General features: G+C 40.9%; 1 protein-coding gene and 1 long non-coding RNA gene across 7 annotated transcripts in view; one reads left to right on the forward strand and one right to left on the reverse strand.

Annotated features, from left to right (window-relative positions):
- Positions 1–13050, forward strand: part of LOC102384790 — a 49172-nt gene extending 36122 nt beyond the window's left edge. Inside the window, exons 4-6 of the long non-coding RNA XR_003095341.1 lie at positions 8621–8686; positions 9490–9647; positions 12922–13050. This is a non-coding gene — a long non-coding RNA (uncharacterized LOC102384790). The remainder of the gene's footprint in view (positions 1–8620; positions 8687–9489; positions 9648–12921) is intronic.
- SLC12A1 (solute carrier family 12 member 1) overlaps positions 1–24807 on the reverse strand; it is a 62279-nt gene that overhangs the window by 27821 nt on the left and 9651 nt on the right. For 3 of the 6 annotated variants that reach the window (XM_025210485.1, XM_025210488.1, XM_025210486.1), the window contains 13 exons: positions 24092–24226; positions 23811–23886; positions 17225–17320; positions 16452–16547; positions 15503–15642; positions 14657–14767; positions 13508–13619; positions 12916–13043; positions 9626–9710; positions 7867–8018; positions 6948–7055; positions 6263–6386; positions 4755–4856 (listed from right to left, as the gene is read on the reverse strand). In XM_025210485.1, the coding sequence (XP_025066270.1) occupies positions 4755–4856; positions 6263–6386; positions 6948–7055; positions 7867–8018; positions 9626–9710; positions 12916–13043; positions 13508–13619; positions 14657–14767; positions 15503–15642; positions 16452–16547; positions 17225–17320; positions 23811–23886; positions 24092–24226 (1465 nt within the window). The remainder of the gene's footprint in view (positions 1–4754; positions 4857–6262; positions 6387–6947; positions 7056–7866; positions 8019–9625; positions 9711–12915; positions 13044–13507; positions 13620–14656; positions 14768–15502; positions 15643–16451; positions 16548–17224; positions 17321–23810; positions 23887–24091; positions 24227–24807) is intronic. The other 3 variants (XM_006029039.2, XM_006029040.2, XM_025210487.1) reach the window with 3 other exon arrangements.

The following is a 24807-nucleotide window of genomic DNA, read 5'->3' on the forward strand; positions in this document are numbered from 1 at the left end:
TCCCCTGCTAGTAATTTAAATGATGGAGCAAACGGTCTACCTCCATGGTTTGTAGGTCTCTGCCAGGTGTTCTGTAGCAGAAATTCTTTGGATAAGGAAAAATACTGAAGATATAAGGGGAGACTGAGCAGCCCTAACATGGATCACAATAATAATGATGGAATGGGAAGTCTCTGTGCTCTGAAAAAAAATTGCAGTCATACAGCCTTGCAATTATGAACATCTATCACTATGACTTGGCAGGAACCACAGAAATTAGTCAAAGGAAGTGAGAAAAAGGGGAAAATGGCTATGGTTTTGTCTGAAATGTTAAGTAGCCACAGAATCATGACTGATGTACACATGAAGTGCACAGAGGTAATTTGTGCTGAGCTCTATGGCAGCATAGAGCAGATCTGCATTTGTTCAACTGTGCAGATAATTAGCAGAAATGTTAATCTTTTCTGCCCTCTGAACAACTGGCAGCATGCCTACCTATATAACAGGAGCTAATATATATATGTTTATGCAACTGTTGTAGTTTTTTCACACTGGAAATAAAGAATGTATTTCTCTACTGTTTGAAATGAATAACTGGTTTGCAACAGCAGGAAATTGCCTTTAGTATTGGTTAAAAAGGAAATAATTCAGATGATTCTCCTTGTTACCGGTTGCCAACCCTTCATTCTTGAAAATAATGAGGATGATTCTGTCCACAGAGACTTGCACACAGACATGGGTCTATTCACTTTCTTGTTACACAAAGATGGAGAAAAGTACTTCATCATTGTACTTCTTATCCCAAGCTAGCAGAGTCTCGGCCAAAGAGTAAAAGAATCCTTTTCAGCTTGGAGGATTCAGTTGGCAGTATGAAGAGTGTATGTATTTCTCTACAAATCTGGTACTGGCCAGGATATACCCCAAAACCATTCTGGTTGGTTGTATTTTACTGTTCTACTCAATCTCTTCCAAGGGTTATCAATTCAAGCAGTATAGCACACTCTACTTCTGTACATACTAGTTGAGGGCATAATTTGCTTAACTGAACTGTATAATACAAACCAGCCTCAGTCTTTTTGCCAATTTATATTATAACAAGCGTCAATTACCTGCTTATCAGTGAAGTACAAAAGATACTTAAGCATGTAGCATCTTTCAGAATAACTTCCTTTTTGTAATATAATTATAGCCTTGTTAACTGCATAGAAATGGTGAAGTGGAAAATGCCATTAAAGGGCATCTATTAGAAGCTTTGTAAAATATGGGAGTTAGTCAGTTTTGGGGTCCCTATCTGCCCTCATTTTTTAAGCTTCTAATAGCAGCCCTGAAATTGAAGCCTTGAAAATGATGGAGCTAATCAGTTTCAGGTCTGCTAATTCCACCACACTGGGTACGTCTACACAAGACACCTACTGCAGAGTTGCCAAGTTAGCTCTGCAGTAAATGTCTCAGCATATATGTGTGAGACCCTATGGGTCTGCAGGAAACAAATAAACTCCACAGCAGGGTAGCACTTGTATTTACAAGTGCTACCCTGCTGTGGAGTTTGTTACTCTGCAACACCACATGTGTAGATGCTGACCCAGCTGGGTGGGGCATGAGGGTGCTTCAGGGTGGGGGCTGCCTCCTGGCTAGCCCCACACCTTCATGCACCAGCCAGCCACCCTGCAGCATGTTAAGCACGGTTGGAGCAGCCCAGGGCTGGCAGGCTGACTGTCCAGGGCCCCCTGCCAGCCAGAACTGCTCTGACCTGGCTCACCATGCTGCAGTCACAGGTACACATTCAGGCAGCATGCCCAGGAGTAATAAACTATATATTATAACTATAAAATATATTGCCTTGGATTAAAAGCATGTGTAGATGTGCCCACTGTGTATCTAATGAGTATTGTTTGGGTAAGTGTATCGTACTCTGGGTAAATACACAGTCTTTTTCATGCCCAAATTATAGTTTCATAGTTTCATAGTTGGTAGGGTCGGAAGGGACCTAAGCAGATCATCAAGTCTGACTCCCTGCCATGGGCAGGAAAGGATGCTGGGGTCAAACGACCCTGGCTAGGTGACTGTCTAGCCTCCTTTTGAAGACCCCCAGGGTAGGAGTGAGCACCACTTCTCTTGGAAGTTGGTTCCAGCTCCTAGCCGCCCTGACTGTGAAGTAGTGCCTCCTGATGTCTAGCCTGAATCTACTCTCAGTCAATTATGGCCGTTATTCCTTGTTACTCCCAGTAGGGCTTGGGGGAACAGGGACTCTTCCATAGCCTGCTGGTCCCCCTTGGCAAGTTTATAGACGGCCACCAGATCCCCTCTCAGCCTTCTCTTGTGGAGGCTGAACAGGTTCAGGTCCCTTAGCCTCTCCTCGTAGGGCCTGCACTGCTGCCCCCTGATCATGTGAGTGGCCCTCCTCTGGACCCTCTCGATGCTGTCCACATCCCTCCTAAAGTGCGGCGCCCAGAACTGGATGCAGTAATCCAGCTGCGGCCTGACCAGTGTTGCATAGAGGGGAAGGATCACCTCCCTGGACCTGCTCGTGATGCATCTATGGATGCATGACAAGGTGTGGTTAGCTTTCCTGACCGCATCCCCACATTGGTGGCCCATGTTCGTCTTGGAATCAACGGTGACTCTAGGATCCTTTTCTGCCTCTGTGCTGACAAGAAGGGCGTTCCCCAGCCTGTAGGTATGCTACTGGTTCTTCCTCCCCAGGTACAACACCTTGCATTTGTCAGTATTGAAACCCATCCTATTCTCATCCGCCCACCTCTGTAACCTGTCCAGATCTAGTTGTAGCCTGTCCCTCTCTTCTAGCATGCCCACCTCTCCCCACATCTTAGTGTCATCTGTGAATTTGAACAAGGTGCTTTTAACCCCCTCGTCCAAGTTGCTGATGAAGAGGTTAAACAGTGCGGGCCCAAGGACCGAGCCCTGTGGGACCCCACTGCCCACATCCCTCCAGGTCGAAAATGACCCGTCCACCACCACTCTCTGGGTGCGGCCCTCCAGCAAATTTGTGACCCATCTGACTGTGTAGGCATTGACACCACGGTCGCCTAATTTTTTAATGAGAATGGGGTGAGAGAATCAGTGTTGAAGGCCTTCCTAAAGTCCAGAAAGACTACGTCCACCGCGACACCTGCATCCAAGGATTTTGTGACCTGGTCGTAAAAGGCAACCAGGTTGGTCTGACAGGACCTGCCTCTAATGAACTCACGTTGTTTGTCCTTAAGCATAATCTCCCCTGTTGGCCCCTCATGGACATGCACCAGGATAATTCTCTCAAAGAGCTTTCCCAGGACCGAGGTAAGACTAATGGGCCTATAGTTTCCTGGATCCCCCTTCCTCCCTTTTTTGAAAATGGGGACCATATTGGCCCTTTTCCAGTCCTCTGGCACCTTGCCAGGGCACCATGGGTGCTCATAAAGCTGTGGCAGGGGTCCCTCAATGACCTCTGCCAATTCCCTCAACACTCTGGGGTGGAGATCGTCAGGACCTGCTGATTTGAACACATCCAGTCCCACCAGAAGTTCCCTGACTAGGTCTTTACTGACCCTGGGCCTGGCTGCGCCTCCCCTGGGTCTGCCCGGGATCCCAGTGTGGGGGATGTCCCTGTCCCTGCTCAGAAAAATGGAAGCAAAGAGTCTGTTAAAGAGGTCAGCTTTGTCATCTGGTGCGACCACCAGATTTCCAAGCATGTCCTGCAGAGGCCCCATGTTACTCAGTACCTTCTTTTTACCCACTATGTATTTAAAAAAGGACTTCTTGTTATCCTTGATCCGGGACGCTAGTCCCAGTCCCATCTCTGCCTTAGCCTTCCTAACAGCCCCCCTACAATCTCGAGTAATGGAGGTATAATCCTCCTTGGTGATGGCCCCTCCCTTCCATTGGGTGTACACCTCCATTTTGGCTTTGAGACGTTCCTAGATGCTTTTGGTCTTTGCACTTAAATGGAGGACACTGTCGTCTAAGTTATTAATTTTGTGCAAATTTCCCTGCAGATCTTCTGCACTCATTGAGAGAAGACCATGATGCCTTGGATGGCTGTTTCTCCTTCTCTTGCTCCCCCCTCCCCCTCCATTACTGCTGTAGTTGTGACAATGGTTGATTTCCAGCTAGGATGTCTCGGTACCCTGGAGTGTCTAGGGATCCTTTCAGGGGTGCCATACAGTGTTTGTGCTGTTAAGTGTGAAAACATGATTCACAACGTAAGCCCAGGGATTTCAAATAGAGGAATCCATAGTGTAAAAACCATTCTGCCCTGTTGTGGTTTTTCTGAGTTCTTTGCAACAGAAGAATTGCTCTATTGTCTGCTGTCCAAAAATGAATGGAAACTAAGAGCTGGCATTTTCTAAAGGGTACCTTGAGTCTAAAAAGGTTGAGAACCACTGAGCTATGCATACTTTCTCTATGTGACTGATGGGCTGCACAGACTTTTTAAAAGGGGAGTGATGATGGAAGTGTTCTCTGCCAGGTGTTCTATAAAAGAGATTCTTTAGAGAGGGAAAACACTGAACATGCCAAGAAGTAGCCTTTTTTCCTTCCCTGAGATTTGTCTTATGCAACATAGGTGCAGGAAGCATAGGTGCCTCTACATCCCAGAATCAAATTACAGTTGTGAGAATTAGCCCTAAGCCTTGCGTAGATTTGCCTGTCTTCAGGAGGATCATGTTCAGGCCTTACATAATTTTACGGATGCTATGTTTAAGATATACTCCTTATTCATGTTCAGTATGATAAACTGTGAGGTTTACATTGAATTCGGAGAAGCTTATAAAACTAACCTGGAGATTTTGCATATGATGCATGAAAGCAAGAAAAGTTAATAAGTGCATATGAAGCCAGGAAGAAGTTGGAGATGATGGGTGCAATGGTGTTCAGTTCAGCTGAAAGAAAGAAGCACAAGTTAGATGCCATATGCATGTTTCTCTGAAGGGGTTTTGGATGGACAGCTGTTTCTTCAAACTATAAAGGTATCTGGATATAGCAGAAGTCTGTTTCCCCTGCAGAGCTTGGACATCCTCCTGGTCATTCTAACTGCAGGTCAGCTTGTGATATCCTCACTCATGTGCCAGGCCTGACTGTGGAAGCTGTCTCACTGATTTTAATGAAGCTGCTTATGATGTAAGGGCCTATTTAATGCAAGGACATCACAGTTTGGATCTTTGGCTTAATTATTTTAAGATGTAATTAGAAAGGTCATGTGATTCCTAAGAACAAAAGGGGTATTGTGACCTTTACTTATTCCTTTTCAAAAGACAGTTTAAAATTTCTCCACCAAGCCCTTCAATTCTTGACCCAGCATTTGATTATGAAGTATTATGACAAATTCACTTAGGACTCCAGAGATCCCAAACCACCACGGTGGTGTTGAAATATGGATGATAGATGTGGACATCTCCTAAGCACCAGTACTTTGACATTGTGCTGAAGTCCTTGGGAATTTACTATGTGGAACGCTTTAAAGGATGTTCTGTCTTTTCTTGAGATTTGGAATGTAATGCCAAATAGAAAAACTCAAAAAAAAATGGTTAATTGGATGTAACTAATTTTTTAAGGTGTTGAACATGTGCCTATCCCTTGAAGTCAACTGGAGCTGCCAGGTGCACAGCACGTTTACAAATCAGGCCATAATAATTTACTTTGCCTCCTGGTCAGATTATGGGCCTTTGAGAATAATGTGTCACTGCTTTCAGTGGGAGCACATACATGCCTGCATAATTGCTTAGTCAAGTTACTGATTTCTTTGTCCTTGAGCTAAATATTCAAATATCAACTTCCACAATTTCAGTATGACTTCCTGCCTGCCTGAAATAACTTACTATTAGCACCTCTAGAGTAGGTGTTCATCTATCACGCTTTCCTTGTACACCAAACATTTCAGTTAAGATTATTTTGACTTGAGCATGGGCTTTGAGAACTCAGTGCAGGTGGTCAATGCCCATAAACAAATATTCTTGCCTTAAGCCAATGTTAGTGGATTGCGAATAGTATGTGGCCACAACTGGCTAATGCTCTGCAGTTGAGCCTCTCTGCTGGCTGCTTGATTAATGATAAAAGAATGAGATATATTAATAATCAATGATCACATAAAATGCATTCCACACTTTGCACTTTAGATTTTCTCACAAGATGAAAATAATTTAAAAGACTTAGTTTAGAATTACAGTTAAATACCAATATGGATAGTGACTTAACAGCAGATATTTTTATGGTGTAAGAAATGGAAAAAAATGTAAACTCTCACATATTTGTTTCTGAGTTATAGTAGGGTAGCAGCAGTTGTACAAACCTATCAAAATGAATGCCATAGCAATAACGAAAGTAAGAATATATCCTCTGATTGGCTCGTTGTTTTTTCCATAACCTTTGGCAAAGAAATGGAGTGCTTTGTAGATGTTATCCTTGCAAAGAGCCTGGTGGACAAATTGGAACTTAATTCAGTTAACTAGTGCTTTCTGTATTAGAAAAAAAAATATTAGTAAAGCAGGTGTTAAGTTACACAGGGTCTAATAAAAATAACTGTATCTATCTTGGGTGTATCAAATATGTCAATTGCTACAGATGTAAGCACTCAAACAATATCTTATAGTAGATAAATAAACTGTGACATTTAAGAAAAAGTACATTGTAAGCATTATTTCAATAGTTTGTATGGCACAACTAAATAGGGGAAACTGAGGCACAGATTAGTGACTTGCCCAAATCAACTATCAGATTTTTGGCAGACCTGGAATCCATACCCAGGTCATCACAGTTTTTGGCTCAACTGCATGGAGCAGCAAGCCAAGTCTCTTTCTATACTAATATAATAAAACCTCTTTAAAATGTTTTATGCAGGTATTTGTTTTGCCCCAGGTAGAACAAATTAATGTTTTTGAAAAATATGTCACAACTAATAAGGACAGGTAGCTCACATGATTATATATTACTTAGGGTCAAATAGGGTGTAAAGAAATTGATGTTCTGCATTATACCTGGAAAACCTTGGGTGCGCTGACAAGTGAGGCTAAAGCTGATGACAGGGTAGCAGAAAAGATTCCTGCAGTGATTAGAGGACCAAAGCCAGAAACCATGCTCATAACCTTAAACAAAAAAAGCAAAGAACTGTCAGACTTGCACATAGAAAGCAGCTCTCAATCACAGGTACTTCTCTAGCCCCTCTTATAACAGTACCCCAGTACCAGTCACCATCTGTAGTGTATTAATCCATAAAATACCCATGAGGTAGAAAAATGCCATTATCCCCATTCTACAAGTAGCAGACTGAGGCACACAGGGACTGTCTACCAGAGTTTTCAAGGTCTTTATGTGCCTAATGAAGCAGAGAAGCACGTAGTGGGATTTTCCAGAGTATATAGATGCCCAGTGCCTGTGGGTAACTACAGAATATTGAGCAGATGAAACACGCCAGCAGTGGTGGAGAATAGAGATCATCAACCCCTAGACCTGCAGCCAGAAGTTAGGGCAGAGGAGTGCCACAGAAACCAACTGGTTCAGAGAAACAACAACCTATGAAAACCTCACGCCTCTCTGAACTAGTTAGTCTCTGGCCCTGCCTTCTGCGTAACTTCAGGGCAATACAGAACTGGAATTAACATGGAACTGGGAGGAAATCAAGGCAGCAGAATTGAAAACCAAAGTGAACCCAGCCGAAGGGTTTGGGCAGGGCCAACCCTCCTTGTTTTTTTGTTGTTTTTTTTAACTTAATCTGCCAGAGAAAAGATGGGGGACATTGTGTACCTGATGAGGGCAACACAACCAGAACAACTGGAACAGCAGAAGGGTTAGAGGTAGAAAGGAGGCTCTATTCATTAGCTGTCAGTAAACAAAGTCTTTGTATGTTGCATATGTGTGCATGTATTCTTATAATTATAGATATTAGCTAATTAAAACCTGGAAGTCATTCATCAGCCCATAAGCACATGGCTGACTTTTGCAGCTGGAAAAATCATAGCCCAGGGCACATGCTGATGATCCATTACAGTTTGTTCCGGATACAACCGTATCATTGACGTTCCCAGTAGCATCACGCACGACACAAGCAGCTGTAGAAACAATAACATATTATTATTTCCCTTCCTTGTGACACTAAAAGAATGTTCTTGCCACACTTTGGATCTTAGCCTGCATATATTTTATAAAAATTGCTGCCTCGGTTTTATCCCAAAGAGCATTGCTTTACATTAGGATAATATTACTTCTCTAGATTGTGACTTGGTCTTCTGTACTGTGAGCAAATATCTACTCTGAGCACTTTCAAAAAAAGTCAATGCTTTGGACACTGGGGACTGGTATTTTTATGGGAGTAGAGTACATGGTGCTTGGAGGATCAACAGAAAAGGAACTCATTAACTCAGAGCAGATATAGTGAAGTACATATTCCATCTCTGGGCCTCTTAAAGAGTGCTGGAGTCCAAAGATAGTCACGTTGCCAAAGTTTTTCAAGTCTGAGCATACGTTTCTGGTATAATCAGGGCTTCCACGGGCCAGATCTTCTAAGCTGGCATCACTCCAATAGAAGTCAATAGAACTATGCTTATTTATAACACCTGAGAATTTGTTCTGTAGACTTTTCTTTGTTACTAATGAAATTTATGTTCTGGCTCTTTGTTTTTGTTTTGTTCTGTTTCATTTTGCTTTCTCTCAGCAGGGGGAAGAAACCTGGGAAGTTAATTTATGAAACTCTGATCTCAACATCTTTCATAGCAAAAGTGTAAGTTCACACAATATTTTCAAACATGTCCAAACATAATTTTATTATGACAGTTCCCAAACTGATGTGCAAGCTGAACAGAAATCATTACACTAAAATTCAGCACTCTTGGGGTTGAAATGCAACCACTGCTTAGCAGAAATGAACATTACACAGGTTTAGGACAGGAAGTGAAGAACAACTGTATCCAACTGACACTGCAGAGGAAATGTAAACACTCATAATCCAATTACCAGAGCTGGCTTTGGTGAGAACTCCCCTCCCTTTGCATAAAGGACAAAGACCAGAAGAGTCCAAAAAGACTGTAGTTTTCTCTCTCTTATAAAAAAGTGCATTTTACAGGGCCCTAGCATGATGCTAAGTCACTTGTGCAGAAAGAGGAAATGCCATTCATTAAGGTGCCTTCTTAAAATTGAAATAAACTTGGTATTTGAATATGTATTGTACCCCAATAATGAGAATTTAATTGCCTGTTCCTCTCACATGGATGATGGCAGTAGTAGAGGTTTATTTTCTATGTGTCTGTTTTGTTGAACTGTGCTTTGAAACTTATTTTGAGCTAACGCTTCTTCTGGAGAATTCATCTTTAGAACATTCCTCTGAACTGTATATCAGTGGAAGATGAGTCTTTGTCATTGAATTGCGTACAGAAGTAATTGCAGAGCACTGCAAGGTTTTCTGATAATATAAAAGGAATTCCTCTACTTGTATGTAGGCACACAGCTGGAAAAATCCCATCCAGATGTCAACTGAAGCCTTTTGTCTCTGTTAATCTGTTTTTCCTTTTTTCGTCCATTATAAAGTCAAAACAGCTGTCTTACTGCATAGCAAATCCACAGGATCAAAAACAATGATGAGGTTAACTATTCATCTAAGTATGGAGCTCTAAACCTACTTAACTGTATTAATTATGACACAAAACAGATGTTCACTACATACCTGCACATATTGCAACTCCTAGGTAAGCAATAGTTGTAATCAGAATGGCCAACATTGTTCCCTTGGGTATAGCACTTTGTGGGTCCTTAAAAATTGTAATAACAAAAACTGCTGTGAGTTCTTTATAGACCTGGAAAATAAGACTTCACTCTCTGTACTTTCATTATATACAAACTAGCAAGACTTCGTGCATGTGCATGCAATATGCAAATTAAAAATAGGAGAAGGCATTTTTGCCCTTTAGGGTATGTACAGACATTCGGGAGGGTTAGGGGAAGGTTAGATGGAATTAAAAATTGCCACCCAATCTAAAGTAAGTCAGAATGGGGGTGAGGGGGTGGGAAGGGGCTTTCGGGGATTCAGGAGCAAGCAGGCTCCAGGAGGAATTAGGGGAATAGAGATGCTAGTGGGGTTCATGCAGGGGGATCAGTGGGGTTAGTGAAGTCTTCAGAAGGGATCTGAGGGCCATCCAGGGTCTGTTGGGGAGATCAGGGGGATCATGGGGACTAGCGGGGTGCACAGGAGTGATCAAGGAGGCTAGTGGGGTCCACAGGGGAATTGGGGGGACATGTGGGGTCCATGGGTGGGTCAGAGGGGTCTAGGAGGGATTGGCAGGATTAGGGGGCTAGCAGGGTCCATGGAGGGGATGGGGGGGGGTAGTGGGATATGTGGAAGGGGCTTTCTCTCCCATCTAGGAACAGGGGCTATTTTTAACCTCCAACCCCCCACCCCCAAACAACCCCCCCAGCAAACCAACCCCCATATCCCACCTGCCCCTCCCTTCACCCCAACTTACTTCAAAGCCCCAAGAACAAGCTCCCTCCACTGCCTTCCCCCCCATTCTGAAAACACCCAGGACTGGCAGAGAGCCCTGGCCATTGCTATGGGAACCTGGCAGCAGGCTCCCAGCCCACAGCTGGATTCCCCTCCTCCTTGGAACCAAGAGTGAACTTCTGTTTGGTCTTGGGTAATGCTGTAACTCAGATAGCTTTGCAAAAATCATTCTGAGTTACAGCTGGAAGCTGCACTTCTGTCTGCACTCTTATGCAACGAGGGGTCAGATTTTCACCCAATCAGCCATTTTTTAAGCTGTCTGTAGCCACGTACTTGTGTTTGGTCACAGCTATAAGCTTCTTTCTTTGGCCAGATCAGGTGAAAATTGTAACTTCTGTCTGAACCCCAAGTGTAAGTTCTGCACCTGGGTGAACTAAGATCAAATTGCTATTTTTAATGTGATCTAACCTCCCCCTAACCTCCCTGAACATCTGTATGTACCCTTAGATCTGCACAAGGATCTTGCCTCTCTAGCATCGAGATGGGAGTCAGGTATTACTATGGCAATATCCCCTGACCTTGGACTTGCAGGCTATGTGTATATGGTTATGCCATACTGGAAGAATCCTCAGCTGTCTAGTTATGGCAGTTTTAAGTCCCCTTTGCACTAGCAGAGCAGTCATCTTTACCCGCTACCCCAAACTACCCATCTAACTCTTTGAGTCAGCTGATAGCCTTCTCAAGAGAGAATGTTATTGCTGTTGGAAACTAATCATCGATAGCCATGTCTAAAGTGAGCTACCTCTTTCCAGAATGTTTTTCTTTTTAATTTAGATAATTCAATAAAAATCTGATATGTATTATTGCTGGAAGGGGCCATTCTGTTGGGTCAGCATTTCTTCTATAAACAGTGTCTTAAAATGACACCAGTACTGTTCACGCTTCTGTGAATAAGAGCTGCAAGGCTTTCCATTACACATTCTAACTTTTTACGGGATTTAAATACCATAAAAAATTCTTGCAGGCTATAACTTGGTGTTTATTTGTTCAGTCTAAAAAGTAATTTTTGTTAATTTTCTTTTAAATTCATTTAGTCACTTAGCTAGTTTAGGAGGCATGGAATGGAATGCTGTGTATTTTCATTTTCAGGGTTTCTGTATGTTTTGTAGGTATTGGACTGCTTTGGTTTTCTAGCCAAAATCAAAAGGTCATTGTATTTAATATGGATGATTCAATTAATAGCATTAACTATTATCAAAAAAGAATGAATGGGGATAAACATTGAACCCCCCCACCAAACAAATCAGCTCAGTTACAAAGGAATCTTTAACCCCAATTTATGATAGGTTTTAATGGATTCAGTTTTAGTGTATGGATGACAAGTGGCCATTGCACTGTAATCTTAGTTTTTAGGCTATAATCTTAAAAAATAAATAAAATCAGAAGAATATACACTACTCTTATCTTGTTAAAGCCTAATCTAAAGCACTGGCAACAAAATCTAGTGTGCCTTAGCTACACTAATCCAATGAGGGGCACTAGTCTTGGCTGAATCTTGGCCTTTTCTGACATTTAAAATTAGCATTCATGAACTTGTGTAGAGCTGAGCTACGTATGTATAGAGCTGTGGCATTAACTGTGCCACTGTGGCTGTCTTTCAGTACCTGATCAGTACCTGAGTGCTCATGATTCACAAATACTCCACAGATTACCAGGTTATGTTTTTGATGTTCCTTGAATACTACGGAGTAATGGATAGCTTCAGAAATATTGGGAGTGTTTCACCAAGTGGTTTGCAAACCTTCAAAAGCTCAAAATGAGTTGAACGTTGTCTTTAGCTACAAGAGTTCAATCATATCTAAATATTAGGTTAATATTAAATATTAATATAATTTTAATATAAAGTATGAAAACTAGAGGTCATTCAAAGTGAAAGCTAAACCCTTTCCTTAATTTATCAATTTGCCTAGATATTGGACACATTACTTAAGGAGTAATAGGCTCATGTAACTGATACATTGCAAGGGAAGTGGGCACATGGAAGGGTTTAGTCTCCTATTGATTCTCCCATAAGTCTTTCTTTAGCATATTCTTTTAATTTCCTTGCTTTTATGGGTAAAAACTTGTGGGTTTTCAGTATACTTTTTCAGTATAAAAAGCAAAGAAATACTAATGGGAATTACACAACTAATTTTCATGTACAAGATACTGATAATAGATTCAGTAACATTATGTTGTTATAGGTTATTGAAACATCCCTTTTAAATTCCATAGTTTACATTCTGCAAACCAAATTTTTAAATAAATCATTTTGTGTACATAGCTGCATTGTATAAGAAGGAAAATGTGAACTGATGTGCTTAGATAATAAAACAAATATTTAAAAATGAGAGTTTTGCCTGATGGAATTAGCTGTATATTTAAAGTGAGTCTAGTATTGATTTATACTTTGTTTTCTTGTTAATTCTTACTCGTCTATAACAGAACCAGTATTATAAAGTAAATGCAATTCATACTTCTAGGTCTCCTGAGATATTGGCTCCTGCAAGAATGCCAGTAGCAGCTGGGAAAAAAATGGCAAAGACCGAGAAAAATCCTTCTCCATCTCTGAAGCCTGGTCCAAAGTTTTCTGCAAATATTGAAGCTGCAAATACAAATGAAAATGAAACCAGGATGGAAAATGAAACATAACACAAGTACTTTATTCTCAAATTAGGTGATGAAGAAGGTAAATTAATTCTTCTTTCACCTCTGGGTTCAAATATGTCTTCTATCGTACGTGAACTGAAAGTGAAGTGAATTTGATCATTTCAGTCGAGTCTCCAGCAAGGCTACAGAACTGTGTTGAAATTACAGGAGTGCTGCAGGTGGTAACTAAAGTGTTTGTGTATAGTTATGTGAAACAGTTTGGGAATAAATGGAATAAATTCATCCCCCAAGAAATAATAAAAATGGGGGTTTCTTTAGTTCACACACTCATTTAACTTTGGATAAAAGAACCCAATCTGCTAGCCTTCTCACTGGGAATTTTGCCGAAGTAATGGCTGCAGGACTAGGTCAAAAAGAGAATTGATTTACTTGAAATGACTAGGTTATAGCAACACTTGCCTTGGTAATTAAAAAAGCCTCTTGCCCTCTTTTCATTGCTGGTAGGAATGACTGTCCCAATGAAGAAATTAATGATGGCAACCAGAAGAATGATTAAGAGAATAACTTGAGCCTGTTAATAGAGATAAAAAGAGGGGTTTTTATTAGTCAAATTTTGTTTTCAAAATAGTTATTAATTTGGTAGCCTTTATGTATTACTAATGATGGAGTTCAAATTTCTGCTAAAAATACTGATGTCACATGGGGAGATGATATAATAGTCATGACATTTGAGGAGGCAAACTGCCTTAAACTTTATGAGAGTAAGAATCTGCAACAAAGAATGGAGATGAAATATAGAAAGCTATGACTACTGCTTCATGTTACACTGGATTCTTTTACAGGGGCTGGAAAACAAAAGAGCAAACTGGTGGGTAAATATTAAGCATGAGACATTTTATACTGATATAATTCGTTCAGTTCCCACAGGTTTTTACTTCAAGGAATATAATAGTGAATTGGCTTTTTGACCTTCTTTACAAGTAGCTCTAAATTCCCATTACAGCAGAATATGAAAATAAGGTTGCTTTTCTAGCCCTGATTTTGACAGGTACATTCCATTCTCTTAGGGATTTCAATTCCTTATGTTGCAGGTGTTCTTCTCAACAAGCAACAGAGGCTTTGAACTTTTGAACAGTTGAAAGCAAAGCTGAAATGATTAGAGGGTAATGGAATGGATAACAAATATAGCCATCCATTTTCAGTTTCAGTATTCTACAAAGTACCATGACAACCTCATGCATTATTTTTCTTCTTATTACTTATTCTATAGAGCAGGACCAAATATAAAAGGGGCACATCTCCAGGATTCTAGGAGAATCAGCCACCAATTACAAAGTAAATAAAACTAAGCTGCCTGAAGAACTCAAACCCCTTGTCTCCCACCAATATGCGTTCAAAGAGAAAATGGAGTGCATGGCCTATCCCTGCTCCCATTGAAATCTAGAGTTAAATTCCTATTGACTTCAGCGGGAAAAGACATGGGTTTATGTTGAATGCTTAATAATTCCATCTTTTAGGTAGATCTCCAACCCCAATATCTTTTCTTATGCCTGTGTAAAATGTTCTATGGTATATTCATACTTTTTATATGTCCTTTTAAAATCTTACCTTTGCTTCCCATTCCATACCAGCCACAGATATACCTAAAAGTATCACTATAGTTATGGAGCCTATTATTCTAATGTCGTTGGACTCATCCACCATCATTGCATTACTGCTCTGAAAAGTATAAGCAATGTTATTAGAAATATAGTTACTATGATAAGACAACCAGGTAAGATGGAACAGAATGAACAAATGTAGTTTAATCAGTTTCAGAGTTTAATGAGCCCTACAGTTCACATTTTGTGTGCCAGTTTCACCCTAGTAGTTGAGATTATTGGCTGACTAATTAGGAGCCTATTCCCTTTAGTAGTTATGAAGCTCTTGTAGCAGTGTATGAAGCACTTCTGCAATAAGGTAGAAATGATGGAAAAGCTTATAAACTCGATTTATGGCATATTTTGAAATATCTAATTCTTAGCAAAAGATACCTCTTAAGCATCAGCTAGAGCAGGGCTTAGCAACCTACGGCCTAAGGGCTGGATCTGCCCTGCAAGGGGATTGGATTCAGCCTGCAAAAGTTTTATCTGGTCTGCATTTTACTAAGGGAGTGCAAATCCTCAGCTGTTTGATCCTGTCTGTGTGTTGCTAATGGTGCACCAGCCACCTTCTGCTGCTCCAGCCAGCTTCTCCAGCCTGGTGAAGAATCGCTGTTCCTTATGGCAACCTCTGCTCACTGTTGCTGGAGCAGCCGGAGGGGAATGGTGCCTTGTGGCACCAGCCAGGTTACAAGCTGTGGCCCATGTTGGTAAAAGGTTGCTGACCCCTGAGCTAGAGAGAGATCATAAGTTAAACAAAGTTAACAAAATTCCCTAGTTATCACATGTTTCAAAAGTACACTTTCATATTTACCTTAAGCAGTTCTACAACTGTTTCAGCAAATCCAACTACATACATGGCTACTGCCACAGCATTGGCAAAAGCAAAGATGAGCCCTATAGATCCACCAAATTCAGGTCCTAAACTTCTTGAAATCAGATAGTAAGCTCCACCTGCAAGCAAAAAAGACTGCTGCTTTATAATTAAGATACTGTCAAATCCTGCTCACTTTACCCTTGTGAGTAAAACTAATGGGACAATCGACTTTTTGCTTGAGTAACCCAGGCAGGATTTGCTTTGTTAATACAGAAAAGCATATTTTAATGGCAACATATCATAATATTGGACAGGGCCTCAGTCACTGTTTGTAAGAGTTCCAGTTTTAGGACTTGCCTTAGCATTTCAAATTTTCAGTATGGTAAATGCCCAGCTAAAACAGGAATCCTTGAGAATCATTAATATCTTTTAGCATGTATCATTTAGCATGCAAAGATAACCCATTAAGGAAATAATTTAACAGTATATAATTAAAATGAAGACACTACAGAGAAGACGTTACCACTAAACAGTTTCTGCCTTACCTGTATCCGTCCCATTGTTAGTGTGAAAATTCATTTTTCAGGGTATGAAACTGCACTACATTTTGTTTAAACATTCTGTAGAGTGATGCCATAAAGCCTTTAAAGGTTTTGTATCTCTAGAGGTATGATCTCCATCAACTAGAACTTTTTTTTTTTGACAATGGGCCACAGGATTTAATGTCAGGTCATGTTTAAGATCAGCTCTGATGAAGATACACACTTTTGTTTAGGGTTAGTCCAGTAAAGGAGATCAATAAAAATCAAAAGCTTATCTGTTGTTGGGTTTTTTGTTTATTTTGTTTTTTAATTTAAGTTATTGGACTAAGACAAATGCCATGGCTCTAATTTATATTAAATCAACTCTGCAGAATTCTGTTTTTCGTGTAATTAAATGTACTTACCTCCTCTTACTGTTCCATTAGTACAAATGGCAGACATGGAGATACCTGTTAATGTTGTTACTACAACACTCAGAGAAATAACTATGACTCCAAGACCTGAAAGATCCCAAAAGAAAGTATTTTTTAACCCAAATGCATGCATAATTCATTGGTGCTTAAGTCCAGTAGTAAGAAATAACCTTTGTCCATTTAGGGCAATCAGACCAGCTGTAGATTTTAGATCCTGAAATGCACTAAACTTTTACATATAATCAGGTTTCATGAAATACCTGAAAAGTACAAAACTTTGTTACTGTGTCAAGAATAATCACTCATGGTCCAAGGAGAACCTGAAATGTGAAAGGGTTTTATAAGGAAATGCATAGGATACAAGTTACTATATCCACAGATCTGTACCAGGCTTTCTTTTAAAGGATGGAGGTTCATTGTGTTCAGTGCAGTGTCACCCCACCTGAAATGTTCTGAATAGAAATACAAGGTTAAGGAAAAAAAGAATTCCAGGAGAAAGTGGAAGCTGTTTCTCAGCTGGTCTTAAACAGGAGCATCTGAAATGTACTTCACAAACAACTGAAATCTGGGATTTATTAAAACATCCTGTCAATTGTGGTTAGTGTTGGCTAAGTGCAGTACCTGCAGGTTCCTTTTGAGTAAATGTCATTTATCCTCTGTGTTGTTATATATAGAGATTAAAACTTCTAGATAGTCTCATAGGAAAATAAGATACTGAGACCTTTTTTAAGTCCTGAAAGCATAACAAACCCTAAAGATTTTACCTCCACGGACAAACCCATTAGTTGCTATTGCAGAAGTTGACAACCCAGTAATTGAGGTTACCATGGTGGCGAGAAGAATTATGATAACTCCAAGACCTGTCAGTAATGAAAAGATAAAATATTTTACTTGCATTCCAAGCTGCCTATAAATCATTGTGCCTTTCAATTAAACTTCTACGGCAGAATCAGAGCTCTCAACTGAAATGATAGTTTGTCGACCACTTGTAACCTGTTGAGCACGTCCATGTAACATTAGTAAAACATTTATCAGTCTTCAAGCAGTGATGCTTTCTGATAGGGGTAGCTCAGTCAAGGGTTTTCTTATGATTTCATCTGAACTTAACTGGCTGAACAAAATAAAGAAAAGCCTCATTTTTTACTTTGACCCACACCTTGGATATTAATATGTATATTAATATATAGATACTAATATGTGTGTATATGTGTATGTGTATATGTGTGTGTGTTATATTTGTATATGTATATGTGTACGTATATGTGTGTGTGTATGTGTTACTAATGTAACTCATGTAACTAACAGGTAGAATCAGTCTCTTTTTCTCTGACTCTTCTGTTAGACCTGGTCTGCTCTGTAAAAATTAATTAATTACAGTCTTTGTGCAGAGAGTGAGAGAATAATAGCTTGGTGATTAGGTGTTTCCCTTCTCCTCATTCTCTTTCTTTTACAAAATTAATTCATTAAGTTGTGGTTTTGTTCTAATGTAACAAAAACATTTTTTTTGCAATACAAAGGTTTTGTTTTCTAGACGGACCTAATTTTAACAAAGCGGTCCAGAATGTGGAATTGTTGAGCAGCATTTGTTTAATTAAATTCAATATATTCAGGAGCATATCCAGGACATTGAAAAGGGGGGTGCAGCAGTAGTGGAGAGCTCATTGTGTATGTGATTGGTAGCCAAAATGAGAATTCTCAACATCAAAGGGGGTATGACTGCATGACCACACCACATTTCAGATCTGCCCCTGGACATATTGCATAATTCCAGGTAATTATCAAATGCCTAAGGGATTCTCTCTGATAGGTGAACCTTGGAAGACTCTTTTTCAGATAAGTGCCTAGAAATTTGTCCTCTGCATCTTATTCATATAGTCTAGCTCAGGGGTCGGCAGCATTTTTGACCAGAGTGCCAAAAACACCCTAACCCTGACCCATGCCTCAACGTGGTATACCAGAGGCAGACTATGGGGAAGCTGTAAGGGGCCCAATCTTTGTTGCTGGTGGCAGCTGTATGTGTGCCTCTGGGACGGTGAGGGAGGGACCAGGGTTGCGCTGCCCTGGCCCCTTCCCTGCCCTGTGCCCCGAGGCACAGGCACAGTCACTACTAGCATGGAACCGGTGCTGAGGCTCGAGACCCTGGTGCAGCTATCTGCAGCCTGCCCGCCACCTGCTGCAGCTGCCCTGAGCCTTGGCCGAGAAAAATGGCCTCACGCAGCATGCTCTGGAGCATGTGCTGGGGGTTGTTGACCCCTGGTCTGGCTTCTCTTAACTCTGGAAAATAACATGAGAAATAGGGCTTCTTCTGAGGCTCAGTTCTAAAATGCTTTCATGCTTCCTGTCAGGCAAAGAAATACCATAACAGCTTTTCTCATATTTTGTTGTTGCCTTTACCATTCCTAGCTATGCACAGAATACGAAAATATTTTTAAAAAACCAATTCAAACTTTATATGTTATCACAAAAGCTTGAGGTCAAATATCAAAATAATTTCTTAATCTTAACAGCTTGTTCATGATTTCCTGGTATAATGTTTCCTGCCTTATTAACTCTTTTGCTCCCATAAGATAAGTAGATCTTCACTGCAGAATGGAAGGCTATACCTTGCCTGTAGCAGTAAATATTGAACATAGCTTGTCCATATTGAAACCTGGAGCTCGTAACTGGCAAACCATTCGACGTACTACAAACATATTGATTTACCTACCCTATTTTAGCTTCTCCCTTCATTTCAGAGACCTGACTTAGTTTCTTTTAGGATTATTATGTATAGCCAATACACTAATAAAATTAATTTTTTACTAAAATTACAGAAGTGTTATTGCCGCTTCATAAGACAGAATAACATAGTACCAGAGATATAAATGGTATATAAAATGTAACCGTGTAAGTTATTTAAAATGACTGAAGCCACAGAAAACACATTTATACTGTCTGACTTGGGAGATTGATTTTAACCATTTTGTTTGGCATAAGCTTTTATATGCAAAGTCCATTCTTTGGCCATATCCTATGCTAGTTTAAATGCAAAAATCCTACTGAATTTTTAGGGAGTTTTGCATCCTGGTCAGTGACAGGATCTGACTTTTTAAATCTACTGTTAACACCATTAAATTGAATGATTAAGACAGTAAAGGTCAAAGTAGAATACTTTTTTTTACCTTTCTTATTACATTTGCCACTTTCCATACTTTATCTCAATGAATTTATTAGATAGGGTCAAGTATTCTGTTCATTAGACAAAGGATGTCTGTACAAAATTTGCTGTTAATCCAGTAAGGATGGCAAAACTCAAGAACAGTGCATGGAATAAATAGTCAGCAACTAAAGTGCTAACAATATTATTAATTTTATTATTAATTGTAACATTTGGGGCTACATTTCCAAATAGCTTAATGTGATGTGTCCATTCTTCTGTGCCAAACAACCCAGATTAAATGCAGAGACAGTTTTGGGGAGTCCCAGAATGACCAGCTGATGAGGGAATGTGGCCCTGATATTGGCAGACAATCTGTTATCTCCTGTTTCATTGCTGCTGCTGATTTCTTGCTATCAGAGACCCTCATCTCAAAATACATTTTCCTCTGTATTAGTTTGTACCCAAAATGGTCTAGCAAGACATGAAAATAATTGGGTTTGCTCTCTTGCCTTTCTAATGACTGGGATATAAATGTTGCCCAGATGGTGCCTTAAGTGACTCATTTAAACTTTCATGTTAATGACAGTGCCCAGTGAAATCCCCAAGCCTTGGTGATGATGAGCTTCAATCGCTACATTTCTTAAGCAGCTTGACTTGAGGCTGAGTGTTCATTGCTTACCGGGCATTGCAAAAGTTCCTTGAGTGATTATTGAAACAGAAGTTTTGTTTCCTTTGAAAAGCAAAACTAACCTGCTTACATATGACATGTAATTGAAAACAACAACCAAGTAATAAACAGCAAGAAAGGAGGCTTTGATTATTAGTGAATTACAATTGTAATATTAAATGTGAAATAAAGAACATTGTAACCAGTGTTTGTGCAAGTAATGTTTATATCTAATTAAAGTTTAGATTGAAATAGACATATGGGTGTTGAGTAAGTTGCATTAAAATGAATTACTCTTGCCTATGGCTATTCTCACACCTCAAAACAAAGTAATACTTCTTGATGATCTCAATAAGTAACTAAACTGCTCTTAAAAACTAATTTTGCATGAAGCCCCAGAGCAAAGTCTAGGCAATGTTAAGATGCAGAGTTTTCATGGCAAGGCATATACTTATGTGTGCCCTGGGCTGTAAACTCTTATTTTGCATGCATCATAAAATCAGCAAGCACCCCTTTGTCAGGCACAGTGCTGGAGCTGAACATGGAACATTGTCGGAAGTATGCAGAGTCCTTCCACTTTATTTCATGAACTTTCCCTTTTTTTCATCTATGTGTTTTGATAAATTGCTGGGGAGGTGGGGATTTTTAAAACCTAGTTGTGTAAATGTGAAATCTGGGCCTCATCTCACAATTCTCGCTCAAGAAAATTGTCTCTCTAACTCATGGGAGCTTTGCCTGAGATGAGATTACATCTATACAAAGCTGGAGAATGACTAACCCGATGTTTTATTTTGCTTTATATTAGGGAAATCAGCTTAATTCAGATGCAATCCAAATTTGAGTTCTGTACCACCACAATTAAAAAAACTTGTTTCAAGTTCTTGTTTCTAAACCCATGTTATAAAAGTGAGATCATTGGAATAGTAACAGAAAGTACTTGTTCTTGACTCTTTGATCCTGTGGATTGTAGTTATTTGCATTGCAGTAGCATCTAACAGGTTTTGGTCAGGGCCCAGTTATTGTGGGTACTGTTTAAACACATGATAAAAAGAGATCATGTTGTGAGGAACTTGGTTACTAATACAGGCAGTCCTCGACTTATGATTGTTTGAGTTACGACAAACAGCACTTATGACCTTTGTAAATTACGACACTGTTTTGAGGTTCTGACAGGGTTTCAACTTTACGATGCTGGACACATTTGCCTCCAGCTGGTAAACTTGTTGTGGTGGGGGGCAATCAATGCCCCTGCAGCAAGTGAGGGAGGGATTGGGGTTGGGGCTGGGACAGGGGCGGCTCAGTGGGCGGGGGAGCACAGGGAGGGGGTGGGGCAGCTCCCACCATTGCACACTGCCAGTCCAGAAGGGTATGGGTGGGCATGTGCCCCTGGATCTGTGGAGCCAGGGCTATGCGCCTCCCAGCCCTGCTGCACCCTGGCTGGGCCAGTGGCAGCAGGGCATAGGGGGGCATATGCCCCCAGATCTGCATAGGGCAGGCGGGGCTGGGCTGCACCAGGTTGTGCTCTGGGCAGGTGGCAGGGGCTATGGCAAATTTTAGGGTGGCTGCAGCCTCCCCATAGTCCCCACTCCACTGCCTGCTCCACCCCAATCCAGGGGCACACGCCTTCCCCATGCTTTGCCACCACTTGCCCAGCTGGGGCAGAGTGAAGCTGCAGCTCATCCAGGAGGTGCAGGGAGGGCAGTGCAGTTCTAGCCACTGTGCGCCGTTTGTCCATAGGCAACTCAGTGGCTCCACCCCATCCTGGCTGGGTGAGCAGCAGGAGGGCATAGCCCCTGCTCCCAGTGCCTTTCACCGCTGGCCTGAAGCACAGCCTGGCACAGCCCCAGCCCCACCCCATGAAGATTCAGGGGCATACGCTCCTCCTATGCCCTCCCAAACCAGCAGTGGGAGCAGCAGCAAGAGCTGCAAGACGAGCAGCTCCCTGACCAGCGGCCCACAACATCAGGAGCCACCCACCCCCTCCCCACTCCTCCCTTTCAGCTGGGCAGCCCTTGCCCCAGCCCCAATCCCTCCCTCACTGCAGGGGCATTGATCTGCCCCCCACCACGCGCCTTCCCTCTCCCCCACCACAACAGACTTACCAGCTGGAGGCAGCTGTGTTGAGCATGGTAAAGGAACCAACCCCCATTTATAACATTGTTCCTATGGGAAAATTGGTTCTGAGTTACAACTTTTCGATTTAAGACATGGTTTTCAGGAGCCAATTACGTTGTAAGTCTGAGGACTGCCTGTATAAAGAAAATCTTTCTCCAGCCTGTGCCACTAGCTAAAGCCAATTTTTTATTACCGAAGTGTTGCAAGTAAGCCTATGACTAGATGCTAAAGGATCTTATCAGGTGGTGCTCACTCTTCTTTCCTTCTGATCTCAGTGGGAGTTACGGCACTTCACAGACAACTCTCACGGTGCGTCCAGATCAGTGTGGACATTTGGTTCCCCAGGAAATGGCCATGCCATGCACGCTTTGGCGTGCAGCAAGTTGCACTGGATGGGGTAGGGGTGGCTGGGGTCAACACTGGGCTGGCCCTAGCAGCCTTACCTGGGGACCTGGGGTCCTTCCAGGGCTGCATCAGTGGCAATCCTGGTGCGTGGAGCCTGGCCAGCAGCCGCAGCACAACTGGGTGGCCCAGCTCTGCTTTTGTGCGGTGCGCGCTGCCTGTGTGTGCGCTGTTCTGCTTTTTTTTTTTTTCTGTGGGTTTTTTGGACCCCTGGATATCCAGGGGTCCAAAAATCCCGCAGAAAAAAAAGTGGGATAGTGCTCCCTTACAGCGCAGGGAACATCTAAATGTTCAATATGTGGCACTGCAGATATGTTTGCTGTGCCATATACCGCACGGCCGCACTCGTCTGGACGCAGCCTCAGGGTCCAATTCAACTCCCACTGAACTCAATGAACCTTTACATTGATTTTACTGGGAGCTGGTTCAGGTGATTATGTAACAGATGGTTTGAAGCAAAGATGCATTAGAATATGTACTTTAATTTATTTGAAAGCTATAGCTGGTTTCAATCATCTGTGATATTTCCTAGTCTATTAGTATTTATTTCTGTATTAAAATTTACTTCTGTCTTACAGGTGCAAAACCTCCTGACAGGTTTGTTTTAATTTTTGCAGAGAGGTATGAACAAACAATTGTTCTAGCATGTGAATGACAGCATTTAGGAAGCATGGATTAGCAAACTGTGAGTTCATGAAGGTTAGAAGTATATAAATACACAATTTAGAAACTGGCCTGAGTCATGGAATTTAGATCTCGCTTGAAATGTAAAGTTCACAAAGCTGAGGGGTCATCAAATGTGACAATCATATGTATTTACACATAAATCCTACTAAATTATAATTTGTGTGGCAATCTGGAAAACTCCAGTAGTTCAGAGAGTTAATTTTATCCTCTTTTGGCAAACATTTGAAAAACTTAGTGCAACATGCAAACTCATATTTCTGATCAAATATGAATCATGATCATGTATAATTTATTCTCTTTTCCTTTACACTGTTGAAACTTATTTTTAAAAAATACATACCAATTCCAGCTTGACCTATAATCCAGGAGAGTCGAATAAAAAGCATCACACCCCAGATATTCAACATGCATCTCACCTAAGTTTTAGACAAATAATGTGGCATCACTATAAAATGAAGACTGTTAACAGCTAGAAACTCTACAGTACATGTTGCAAAAATTAATTAGTTGTTTAAAAGCAGCAAAAGGTCCTTTCCCCCCCATTTTAAGGGCTAATTGTAAAAATTGCTAATTTGTTTGTTTTAATACACAGATAATTTTCTGGAAGGTAGGTTCTCTCACCAACACGCCCTTCACCCATCCAAACTTTACAAATCCTCCTTTGTTTTCTTCTTCCTTGTTGGCTGTCACATCATCTCCTGGAGTGCCCTCTCCATTAGCAACCCTGTCGATCGAACCAGGGTTCACTGCTATGTTCTAAATGATCACACAAAAAACAAATGCGTTTGATCAGGCTAATAAGAAATATGCTGAGCAGATGACAGCTAGCTATCCAAGAAACACAAAAGAAAAAGGTCGTAAGTAAGTACTTGTTTCTTTTTCTGAGCTAGAAATTGATGCTGTGCTTATACTAAATAGTGGCTTCATCCATCAGTAGGCTTGCTGACCAAAGGAACTCAGTGGTCTCTTATGAGTCACTGTATTGCAATCTGGCTCTAAATATTGTGTTCATGGGTAAGGGTAGAAAGTACACAGCTTATTATATCATAGTTATATGTTTATACAGCACCTACCATGGAAGACCTGACCTGCTTGGTCTCTAAATGTTACTGCAGTGTACATTTTTATTATACTAATACTGATTGTATTATTGATGGATACAAGAAGATACATCAAGAAATACATTGGAGGAATAATTTCTTCTACTCTTTAGTTCTAGTGGCAACATGAATATATGGGGTCGAGTGCTGGCATGCTTGTACACACCAAACTTAAGAGTTAATGTGGGCCCACATTCTGGCTTTGAGAAACCCCCTCCCTGCATGCAGCCTATTCCT

Source organism: Alligator sinensis, unplaced genomic scaffold (genome assembly GCF_000455745.1).
Source record: "Alligator sinensis unplaced genomic scaffold, ASM45574v1 scaffold814_1, whole genome shotgun sequence".
Taxonomy (NCBI): Eukaryota; Metazoa; Chordata; order Crocodylia; family Alligatoridae; genus Alligator; species Alligator sinensis.